At 39.6% G+C, this 12,871-nt stretch overlaps 1 protein-coding gene across 6 annotated transcripts in view; it reads right to left on the bottom strand.

The window, feature by feature from the left end:
• LOC135483284 (lachesin-like) overlaps positions 1-12,871 on the bottom strand; it is a 179,560-nt gene that overhangs the window by 18,504 nt on the left and 148,185 nt on the right. For all 6 annotated transcript variants that reach the window (XM_064764025.1, XM_064764024.1, XM_064764022.1 and 3 more), the window contains 2 exons: positions 7,435-7,660; positions 2,366-2,392 (listed from right to left, as the gene is read on the bottom strand). In XM_064764025.1, coding sequence (XP_064620095.1) covers positions 2,366-2,392; positions 7,435-7,660 — 253 coding nt within the window. The remainder of the gene's footprint in view (positions 1-2,365; positions 2,393-7,434; positions 7,661-12,871) is intronic.

Raw genomic sequence — 12,871 nt, forward strand, 5'->3', positions numbered from 1 at the left:
AGTGACCACTGCTCTGATCTGCACGCCACGACAGCGACTCAAGGGTAGCTTGTGACTGCCATGAACTCGGCAACCACACGGAGGGGCAGAGGCTATTAATGCTCAAAAGTTCCGATAATCCCATGAATATTTTCGGTACGCTGGTCAAAGTTCTATGATGAATCACGACGGATACTAATGATGTCTCTGGGCGGTATGATATTGGAGAGGCAGGGGTTTCAACAAACGACATGAATTTCGATAGCTGCTGTCGGTGGATTTTATTGTAACGGCCGAAGTCATGGCTCATTTAGTCAACATCAGCTTAATGTACATCAATTACAATTACAATTTGTTTTCCCAGAGATAAGTTGTGTGAAAACGTCCTAAATGTAATGGTGCCATCATGCCTACTAGCCCAGACTAGAGAGAAATTCCCTTTAGCTCAGTCGTCGGTAGAGTGCTTTTCGTGTCAACATCAGGGTTGGTGTTCCTACATCTCTTATATTTACTGGGTTTTAAGTTCAAACCACATTCCCGAAGCCTCTGGAAACACTCTCTAACCTCTGGAGGTGTTCCTCATACCGATTAATGTTATCAAGACTAACTAGACACACCTTTATATGCAAATCTTGCAAACAGCGCTCCATCAACCTCTGAAGTGTATAAGTAGCATTCGTGAGTCCAAACGGCATCACATTCCATTAAAAACCCAAGACGTCCAGTTATAAAGGACGTGCGACATTTATGTTCCTCCTCAAGATCAACTTGCCAGTAACCTAAACGTAAGTCTATAGAAGAGAAATACTTAGCCCACTAAGGCTGCCAAGAGTCTCATCTACTCGAGGCATTGCACTGTTGCTCTTTTCAGTTGCTTGAATTTCTCATAACTACACCCCCCCCCCCCTTTACGGGACCCCATTCAAGGTACTAAATAGCCAATAATGCGCTATGTCCAAGCGAGCTACTTCTTTGGGTGCCCAACTGTCTTTGACGACCCTGATGTTATCATGTTACCTTAGAGCATTTCCATCTTGACCGAGATGGAAGTCAATATCTCCTTTCACCCCTTTTCACCCTTTTCTTTTATCTTTCGACGGATAACGTGTCAATGCTCTTAAAAAGGTTAACCCTGAAGGCCTGTTTCGACTACGGTGGCGTTTTAAGTGGTGTTGCCTCTTTTGGGTTTTGTTTTGATAAAGAATTCAGAGACAACACCTTTCAGAGAAGTACATACACCAAGCGCATGTGAAAACTGTACGGTTTACACAAACTTTTCAGTATCTAATTGAATGTTATGCCCTCGCTGCGGCACGAGATTTCAATTCATATTATTTTTACATATGCTATGAGGGGTTGCCACTGGTAATCAGCACATCACCCTCAGAAATGTCGAAGTTGCTAAATCAATTTCATCACCATTATTCAAAAGTTTTCCTTCTTCCTAATATCTGCTATTAATTTTGTCAATTTCGTGATTTTACTGCCAACTGTCACTTTCATTGGGTGATTTATTTATCAGGGAGTTTACTTTGTGGATATTCGGTTGAAATCTTTAAAAACATGTTTTAATACCATAAACTGCAACTAGAGTTTGCTTTTAACGCTAGACTCCAAACGCAGTGGTATTGACATCATCTTCACCAGAAGAGGAAGATGATTAAGATGACGACATTGGGCCACATAAGGAAGTTAATGAAAAAAGAGCGTTGCGAGATTTCGGCAGCGCTGTTTGCTCTCAGATTCGTTAGCTCTGCTTCTCTACGGCGGTGAGAGCGGCTCTGATAACAAGCATAAATCACCTTCAAATTGCTTTTTTCTGGCAATGTATGAGCAGAAAATCGGCGTTTCCTGCTGTGACTGATGAAATCGGTGACTTCCTTCGACAAGAACTTCAAGGTTCGGTCGTGATTGATCAGACTTCCTTCCTGTCCACTTGATGTGCTTCCGTCATGCCATTCAAAGATTTGCTGCATCTTTGTCACAATTGGGCAGTTTTTCAGCAGACGACCATGATTGAGTTGTGGCATTTTTCAGGTGACAATGCTGTCTTTTTGACATAAGAGCATTATAACGGAAGCAGTTTGTAGGATGATTCAACATTGAGAACTCCCTCAATCGGGAAAGATTCTGGAATCGGGGAAGATTTGCTGTTAATTTCGTCGGATCGTTGACCAAGTGGGAAATGTTTTCGCCTTCAAAATTGCTTTTTAAAGCAATCATAATGGCGAAAACGCAAAATGCCTTGTAGAAGTGATGCTCCCCGTGGCATTTGTCAACTTCATGACCTAATTTAACCTCCTACAGCTGATACAAATATGAATGATATAAATAAAACGCACATTCACCACGCGAAATAGATTCTCAAGTATGTTTTCTGACCTACCTTTATATTTTTTTGATGGTGGTTTATCTGGAAAGACAAAAGGGAATTTCATTATTACCCACATAATGATTTCAGTCCTTTCCATAATCTGCTATTCAGACCTAATTAATAAATGGAAAGCGAAATGCAGACATATTAATTAGAGTAAGTAACTCCGGATGTAACTGTGCCATCTCATTTCATTCCTTCTTGTCCGGCCGATAGTCTAGCCATCCTCACTCGTGTCAATAATTAAACGACTTGCAAACATCTGGCACACCCTGCAGCGTCAATGCCTTGGGGCTACATCTTTCTGTCATTGTCCATTTCCTAATGAAAGCTATACTTGAAAGTATTTTAAGTATAATTTTCAAGAGGAAACTTTGTTATTAACCAAGAATAGTGAGTGCTTCCTGTCTGATAGCCGGTAGGCATGGCAGATAACTAGATCGCTGCCCAAAGAGGTACATCCTAGCGAGACGTCTAGCAGAGAAAACAACCTTTTTATTTAAATGATAAAGATATTCTGCTCAAATCAGCTGAGATATCAACACCCTCTCTCATAGGCACAAAGAAATGATGGTGCCGGTGATGGTGGTTAATGCCTTCTTTTTCATATTTTGTAGGCAGTGCTAAATCAGAGAGTCGTACATACATGTCCTCCCTCATCACAAGTTCCAGGGTAGACTAGCAAAAAAGCACAAAAAGCTGTTCGTTTGATAAAAGAGATGTTTCGTCACAGATATGATGTAATGGGCAAGGCACAGAGACCGTTTTTGTCAACTCGCACCTGAAATTGTTTGCCATCCAATGTTACCCATTTGTCTTGTGGCTAAACCTTATTATGACGAATAACAGACGCTGCTGTCTTTAATTTCCGCAAACCGGAGATGTTGTAAGTATTCCTTGAAGTAGAAACATATAACCTTGGGGGATCAAAAGTAGATGGAATCTTCGGATGTTAGACTCTTGCCTGAATTGAAAGACAGTTGGTGGTGATACCAAGTATTCGCTATTTTCATAGAATATATTTCAGCCGCAGGATAAAAAGTCTTTGTGATTTTAAGGGAATGTTTGCTTCCAAATTGATATATATAGGCCCTTTATTTTGCAGTTGTGTGTCAGCATCTACTCCTTTCAACACTATTATTTGTAGCTATCTGCCATGTTATACTCTGATACGAGCTGCAAATGCCAAGCCATCAGTTTATCACCATTAGCTTAGGTGGCAGCAGTGGTTATCTATCTTCAATTGTTGGGTTACAAAGTTCATGGGGTTCTGTTGTGATCATTCAGATTCACCCGTGCTAAGAAGGTGCTGCTGTCAGGATGTCTGTGTTGGGCGGGTTGAGGTAGGAAAGAGGTGGACAAGTTTTGGCTCAAAAATGCTTGTTTTAAAGATATGAAACATTCTACCAGAAATAACAAGCGTGGAGTTACACCCCTGTAACCTATTGCAGCAGAAATAACCACTGAAAGCGCTAAATAATCGATAAAGATGGCTTTTCTTGTGCCACACCCGTACACAACCACAGAAATCTGACCTCGAAATGATTATATTATGTCGTTCAACCTAAAAAGAACCAAGCCACTCGCAAATAGTGCATTTCATGCATGAACTTTTGCCATCTAGCTATTATATTGGAACCCGGCCGCACTTTTTAGCCTCAAGCAAAATTGTGAAACTAATGATTAGACTTACAAGGTTACCGGATCATCCATTCGCAATGTTGTGAGGATTTAACGTCATTTTCTTTTTATAATACCTTTAATATGTTTTTGTTTTGGTTAATGAGAGAGTTGATCTTATGGAGAATCAATGGAGGTGTTCATTTCTCTTACAATGTTTTGACTTGAAGGGTGAAACCACACATCAGCATCGCTGTTGGAAGTGGTCTTTAGACTGTCACCGTCATGTCTCGAGCTGGAAGCTTTCTGGAATATCGGTTCATTTGAACGTAACAGCAAATGAAAACGTTTTACAGCATAATGATTTTTCTTATTTAAGGAGTGACTGGCTTGATATTACTTGTATATCAAAGCACCACTCCCCCTTAAACAAACATGCTCAAGAGATGTGTTGATTAGCTTTGGCTTTGGCCTTGATACACAAAATGTACTTCAGAGTTTCCTGTGTTGTATTTTTTGATAGCTCAATGAAATTTATTTCTTTTCTTTTTGTAGACAATGAATCAAAGTTAGGAGTATCAAGAAACAGGTGACCTTGAAACCATGACCCTGACCTTGTTCTTTCAAAAGCCAAATAGGTGTGAGAAAGAGGGCTCAAAGAACAGTTGGTTCTGCCTTGATTGTTGTTGAAGTGGAGTACGCGATGGCTAGTCAAACATGTTATTGGGAACCTGCCATGGCTAATGGAACACACCTCCTCAATTCCATCAGTATTATAAGTAAATGCATAAATATAAAGTGCCTTTGTAATTTGATACAAAGATATCAGAAAGCCCTTAGACAATTTTTGACAGTAAGTGCCTGTTTGGTGGATTTTTAAGTAACATTTTAAGTCAGCTTTGGTAATGGAAGCCTAAACATGTGCAATGTAGCTTGGTTGGTTCATTACGGTACTGTTATGGTGAGCCAAGAAGTTGGCAGGCTGCAGACGGAAATACATTAGAGCGGTGTAAAAGAATGAAATCTCTAGTTAGAAGCCTGGTATATCAGGATGTTTCATCACATGATGAGCCGAGCGACACATTTTTGAGGGTTAATTGCGGTTTTATCAACAACACCACAGGTCCCAGGGGCCTCAGTCATAAATCATTGTAATTGTTCCAGTCGAATCTGCAGTTTAATATCATCATGAAAGGAGAGAAGGCACACAAGACGCTAAAAATCGATGATATGTAAAGCAACCAACAGGTCTTTGATAACAGAAAAGCAAAATGTTTCATCATTATAAGTTTATTTTCAAAAGTTAAAGAATGTCTCCTGGCATTGATGGACCTTTGATTTCCGATATTTTTTCCATTGACTCTTTATGTTTTAAGTCACTCTGATATTTAAATTGGTCTGGTCTGCCTATGACGACAACAGTAAACTTCTGCTGCCACTCGATCTTTATCCACCCTTCAGTTGGTGGTTGTTCAATACGCCCTCTTCTGGCAATCCTGCGTAACTTGAAATATTAGTGTACCCCTGGTTATACGAGGATGTCTTCTTGCATTTCTCAGCCAACAGTATAACTCTAAGTCTGTATTTTGTCCGAAAGGGTTAAGTACAGTACAGCAACAATTTACTGGTTAGCCCGAGGCGTACATGTACCTTGGGGAATATTTGAATTATGGTTTGTTTAGAGATGTTCTCATCAGATGGTATAATTCTAAACATGAATAATTGATAATACCACGTACTGACGTTCCATTGTTTAAATATTATTGACTATGCCTAGCCTTTTAATACTTTTAAATCTCATTATTTATACATCAAGTGTATCACATTCATCACACTCCCTGCAAATTTTTCGCGGGTTTACCATTTTCAATTTCAACCTAACAATATAGACCCACCAATACATTTATCTATATTGAATGTAGTAATGGCCTAAGTCAACTTAGAATGAAATAATTCAACAGTTTTAAACTTTAGCAAACAATGCAGTTGTTCACAGGAATGTGGGCGATACTACTTTTAGCCACAGGGCGTTTGTTTGTGGCTCCCCTCAATTTCAACGTATTTGAATTGATATCGTTGCCATCGTTTGGCAAACTGAATATCAAGGCTACTAATCAAAGCTTTCAATCAGGTCTCAGTTGTAAACAAGACCTGGCTAAGTCAATAACTTGAATCCGGCGCTGTCCCTGTAGACTTAAACTCAAAGTAAAAGTTAGCGCCAGGTCAGATACTAAATTTGTTTTATAGGACAATGTACGTTCGACCCTTATTCTATCCTGAGCTCTTTGTGACTGGACACGATTGGACCCGCCACATTTTGATTGCGAGAACAGCCCGCTCCTAAAACGCAGGAAACCTAACAAATACTAGCTATCCTTAGGTATCTTTATTTCAACACTAGTCGTATAAAAAGAAGTCTGGCAATACCATTTTTATCATCATTTTCCTGTCAACATCATTGTGATGATACAGAAAAGTGTGCCTAAAGAGGAGGTTGACCTTTCACATGATGGATACGTGTAATTAAAATCGTTATAACAACCGGAGTAAAGAATAAGCACCGATGGCACGTGAGGCAAATTGGTATTCTTAATGTTTTGAAAATAACACATTTTTAAGTTAAACAGTGGTAAAATGTCAGAGTTTTGTGCGTCTACACTTGTTTTTGTTGAGCTAAGTCTAAGTAATACAGATGTGCCAAATGAAAAGAAAGTTGTAGACCAAAACTTGAAAAAATAATAAATGATAATGTTGGGTTCTTATATAGCGCATTTCCATGGTTTCTCACCTTGCTCAATGCGCTTAAGATACATCATAAGCTTGAGATCCAGTTACTGAATGTAATGATTTGTACGCTGTCGGCTCCCTGAAAGGTCGATGACCATCCAACAGCCTGGACGACATATATGAAAGCAGCATACAAAGCTGATCAAAGTGAAATGAAATATGATTAGGAATCTATTTTGACTTGCAAAACTTTACCAGAAAACAACATGATATACTGATAACTTTTATATTTTCTGAGAATATTATACCGAACGGTTCTGTTGGCTTTTGGCATTTTTAGCTTAGCAAAGCAAACAAAAACAACTTTAAAAGATTTCTGTTGTTTTCAGGTCTGGAGTAAGTAGTCTCGTTTCCGATTAAACAAGTAACCCTATTGACATTCCAGCCACTAAGTGTTTTCAATGTAATCACCCTTAAGTGTCGAGGGGTCTATTTCAATTATCATCTCATTAGAATGGGGTCCCTCCGGGTAGGGATGGCAAGAATTATGCAAACATTGCGCGGATACATCAATCTTCAAATTTCAGCCGAGACTTCCAGCTGATAAAATTTTGTCATTTTAAACAGTCAAGGTCTTTTCAGTGGTTTTGTCATCCTACTTACATCTTGACAGGGTCTGCCAGTTGCTTTTTCTTTAGATCATTAAGATACTTCAGCTAACATCTTTCACTCACCTACTATTTGAAGTTCAACATCTCTAACCAATTTTGGTTTTGTGCTAATTTCACATTCGTAAAGCCCCCCGTCAGACTTCTGTACATCTCGTATAATCAAGTCCCACTCTTGCTGTTCTTCCGTGCCCGTCTTCATTCGGTGGTTTATGTTGATACGGGGGTCGCCCACGAACGTGAATTTTCCTATCGTTAACGGATGCTTGTCAGCCTTCCGCCGCCACATTACCTGCAAGTAAACAAGTTGGTAAATATTGAGTGACGCCGAAAAAGATGTCATAAAAAGATACCTACTCTGAGCCAATCTCCAAGACGAAGTTTTTCAAACTTTGCCTAGTTTCAAGAGAGTTTTCCTCCTTAACTAGCTTAACTGAAAAGAAGGATATCAAATTAGTTTTTATTGATCTTTGTCAATGATTCTTGATAAAGCATTGTTCGTTTAGTGAGTATAACAACTACATAGACAATTGAGTGGATTGTCAGAGCGAAAAAGGCAACTGTACAGACGGACAAACGTGAAGAATTCTGTCACAACTTGTACAACTTGTACAACTTTTTTCCAAAGTTGTACAAGTTCGGAAATGCTACTCTTCACAATACCACAATGATACCATTTTCTCCCCCTCATGGTTGTTCCAGCAACCTTTGGTAATAATTGAGTACACTGACACAAGTCTTTACAATATCAAGTTTTCTCCCCATCTTCATGTGCTTTCGACAGGAAATGATACTTGTCTGGATTCCCATCGATACTTTTCCAATACTAGTCAAGATCATGACAAAGTTCCAGTCAACCGTTTTTAGTAGACATCTTTTTACGGGTAAATAAACCAGGTACAATTCCATGGAACTCGAACGCCAAACCGCCTCCTGTTTTCTAGTCACCAAATTGCAGTTGATATTTGTTGGTTTTGAAAGTATCCATCGTCAATCTTGTTGGTCTTCTTCTGAAGATCTTCCAGTAAGATCTCTGCATATACAACTCAAAGAACCTCGAATCATGCCCTCTCAATACTCGCCCTGAGGAAAGTCCAATATTGAGCTTGTCCATTCAGCTGTCAGTCGCCACCGATGCTCATAGACCCGGTGCGCTAGACCGACTCCTACATATCATATCACTCAATACTAATGTAACTTGCTTGTAACCTTATGGCGATTCACGAGGATGAAAAAGCAATGCCTAGGGCAAGATTTTTTATGGTGCCCTTTCTTTGGGAATAAGATATGTTGTTTTTTTTCATACAAAAATGGCTTATCTCTAAATTGAAAAAAATCAAGAAACTGCATTATTAGCGATCTGCAATAGTGTGACATCTCTTGTGAGGCGCATGGTAGCGAATATGCGCATTTTCTCATTGCCCCCACCCCGAGCTCTCCAATAAAGCCCCACATGCATAACAAATTCACGACCTGTGCTGCTAATAGTTGAATATGAACAAACCTCCCTAGTCTCTACAGCTCTAACAACAGTAAACAGTCTCTCCTCTTGAGAATGGACTCCAGGCACTTGATGATAACAGCACCATCTGGTATTCACCTCAGTCGCGAAGAAATACAATGACGACTCCAATTACCCCCACCATCATCACCATCTTATCATCTTACTTTTGACGGAGCCCAACGGAATAATTTTCAATATCGTCATTCACAGTGAACTTCTGAATAATTCGGTCACTGACCAGGAGACACATTTCTTGGTCTGCAGACAGGCGTGTTGCTTAACGAGTTACTGATGAGAAACGGAATGTCCCTTTGCGTATATCAAAAGATTTATGCTCCTTTTCAAGGTCGATGATTTGTCATTTACCCACCTACACATCTAAACAGGACATTTAAAGGTGACGTTAACTATCAGTTCCTTTCCATATTGCAGTAATTCATTCATATGTCCATCGTACAGTTATTGCATAAGTCAGTGAAACATTCGCTCATTTCAGTAAGGTAAGTGTGGAAAGGCGACCTATCACAATATCTCCAATAACTAAATTAACAGAGGATATAACTTTATACCATGAACAAGATTCGGTACAAATCTTTAAAGGGAATTAAAAAAAAGGACGGCAAAAGACATCGTCCAAAAAAGGTTAAAATCCACGTCTATAACAGCGAAAGAGGACCGACGTCCGCTGGTCAGTCCATGGGGAACATTTTGATGGTGATTTATGTGCAGTCAGGCACCAGTGCTATTATAATTGGATTACATCATTGATATCAACGGCGCCAAGTGGACCATTTGCCCTTTTAGCTGTTCCCACATGGGGAATTGGTATTGGGTTTCTTTGCTGAATGTTTGGTCAACACACGGACCACTCTTGGTCTGTTGGGATCCATCCTGACTATATGGTGGGGATCTGATATATGTACATGATGGTATGTTGACTGATGGTAGTAGGAATATCAAGTTATGATGTTTGGTCCTCACATAAGAGTCATGATGATATGTTCTTAAAGGTAGTATTAACTAGTATTAAATCTTACCTGGCTGCCAGGAGGCGTTTTCAAAATGTCGAAAAAAACCGTTTCGATGTTATTAAATGATAATTGCAAAAATCCCAGGGCAGCAGGAAAATTAGGAAACTCGTGATAGTTTTGCTGACGTTCGGTCATTTTCCAGAAAGTGAGTTGTTTAGTTACATTGAGGCTAATTTAGTTTGGTAGAAAATACACATGTATTCTGGGAATCGATAATGATATTACGCATTAACGAATGGATGCTCATCGGTTGTAAGTCATTCCCCTAAGATAGGGATTCATCTAGGTTGGAACATGACCTGTGTATACTAACAACTGGTGGCATTCTGGTGGGAGTTTGCTAACGCTGAACACTTCGGCAATTAATAGTAGCGTTATCAAGTTAGGTAATTTTTTTTGTAGTATTAATTTAAAAAGTTTCATCAGGTCCTCTTCGCGGATTGAATGCAACAGACTTGCCTGAACCATCGTCTAATTCAACGGCAATTTCCAAGCAACTACACGAAAACACCGATCACGAACAAAATATGTCATCACATTTCACAAAAAAAGTATAACGTTTCCCTCTGTTGAAGAAAAAATCTGTTAGCAGCACTTCCACCTCTGCCTCTGGTGATCAGGCTACAGTGTTGAGCTGCTAAACGCAGCGACTGTTTGCCCTACTTGAAAATGGTGTGCATCTGTCACTTTAAACCAATTTTCAATGACTTAATAATGATAATGAATATTTGGTCTGAGCAAGAACCGGTTTGCTGATGAGAGAAAGCTTTCCTCCACCATCCAAGAAGATGCAGCTATCATTTCCATTTCCTTGGTGGAAATCTTGCCTAAATCGAATTAATCGCACTTCGCTTGGCAGGTCAGATGGGAGATCCATTTCTGGTGAAGATTTTTGTAAGTAATACAATTTGGACTGATCGATGCTATGGATCTTTAGATTAAGGAGAGCAATGTTCCTGGCAGAATGGCACTTTATCAAATTTATCACGTGTGGTGCTTATTGGTATTTGTCCAAATTTTGTTTGGCAGTGCTTGCACCTAATGCTCTTATATTTTTCACGAATAGTTTTATCAGAGAGGGAGGGAGCACTTGATGCTGTCTGGAAGGTTCGGCTGCCTGAATCGAAATTGAATGTTGTTCATCAAAGTTGTTCTTCGGCTCCAAATATATTACAGTACCAGAATGCTGTACAGTATGGAGATGACGGCGCGATACTTCAATAGCCAGGGTACTGCCTCAAAACACTGCACTGACCAATGCACTACACAAAGTATTGCACGATGTAGTGTACATAGTTCCAGCCTTTCATCACACAGGTACTTGAACTTAGCAATCATGCTCTATCCTCATGATTTCCTCTGTAACATCGCCATGGTCGAAGATTTCCGTCAATCCAAGACGATGACTTGTACCTGCCAAGGGCTTAGTCACTGGGAAGGCTCCGAAAATGACAAATCCATCAAACGATCGACCTGAGATCCCATTCATTTACCTGACACTGTCATTAAACCTGCTCCCTCCACCATAAATGCATCAAATCCCCATAATGGCACCAAGATCATCATCGCTTTGAAGTCTCCGGGATTCGTAAGCAACAAGGAGTAAAAAACACTTCAATTATCTCGACAATTAGTGATGTTTCTTCTGGCAAGAAAAAGGAAATGAATCAGCTTTTGAGGGCATTTAGGCAATTTCATCGAGTCATTGGCTTTAACACTTCAACTGCTGGGTTTGATAAGTAAGATCTGCTGATAAGAGAACAGCTTTTGATAATAACGAGGTTTAGTTGTCGTTCCTGTAGAATGTTTTGATGGAATCTTATTTGGGACCAGTGGATTTTGTTGTTGTTGGTGACTTTACTTGGTGTGCGAAGGTACTGTGTACAAATCGCTGAGGTTTTGTTTGAGATTAACTTCATCACTGACTGTGGTCGTTTCACCACACTTTATATATTTTGACGGAGGAACTACATGTTGTTGCTTCTCTTTTCAAAACGTCCATTTACGATTGAAAGAAGTTAATTGGAATTCATATTCGCTTGATAGACGAGGGATACTAAAAGTCACTTGCTTCTAGAACTCGAGTTCGAGCATGTCAAACCATCCAGACGTCTGGTCAACAAGGTCCGCCAGAAATGCATGGCTGAATTTGATAGTATGTCTGACAAATATGGTCTCGAGATCAAACCTAATCATTGTATCATGCAGACCATGACAACTTTAACGGAAAAAGTGACATCTTAGTTGAGTTCCTAACTAGAAAGTTACACAGGGTCTAAATATTTGATTACAGATTCTAACAACCTCGCAAACTCTAAAGAGCACATCTTATGCTTCGTAACGTAGGACCACTGTGATCATCATTAAACTTTCATTGCGGAGCCTGGTTGGTGAAGCTGGAAATTGCTATGTCTCAGATGATGCCCTTGAAGTCTTATCAATCATGTTGATGATGACTTGAGGGTAAAGCAAGACAGATCTTCTTTTCGACTCAGGCATAAACTTGTTATACCTTAAAGAACAGACTCGTTCGTTCAATATTTGAAATTTGAGATTATCCCATATTTCAACAGAGCTTAACCAATATTGAAAGATCAGCACACCAATTTTTATCACTCGTGTTTAGCTAGTACCTTAACTACGGTCAAGTTCTTATATGATTACCATCAGACCACGAGTATGCAATTTGTACGGACGAACAACGCCTTTTAGTGAAACGTGAATATTTGACTAAGGGCAGGTTGTTTTTCTTCCTTTGACTGTTCTTTTGAACATAAGCTCAGGGCAACAGACACGTACCTCATTTCTAGCGTCTTGGGACAAACCTGGTGCATTTCAAACATTAGATTTCTCGATGCTTGAAGTCATATTTTTTCTCAACGTCAACGAGTCTCTCAGAATCTTTCGGTTGATCAGAATTCTGTCAAGGCTTGTGTCAAAATGATGAATGGTGCCCAAGACACAACTT

Source organism: Lineus longissimus, chromosome 2, assembly GCF_910592395.1.
Source record: "Lineus longissimus chromosome 2, tnLinLong1.2, whole genome shotgun sequence".
Classification (NCBI taxonomy): Eukaryota; Metazoa; Nemertea; class Pilidiophora; order Heteronemertea; family Lineidae; genus Lineus; species Lineus longissimus.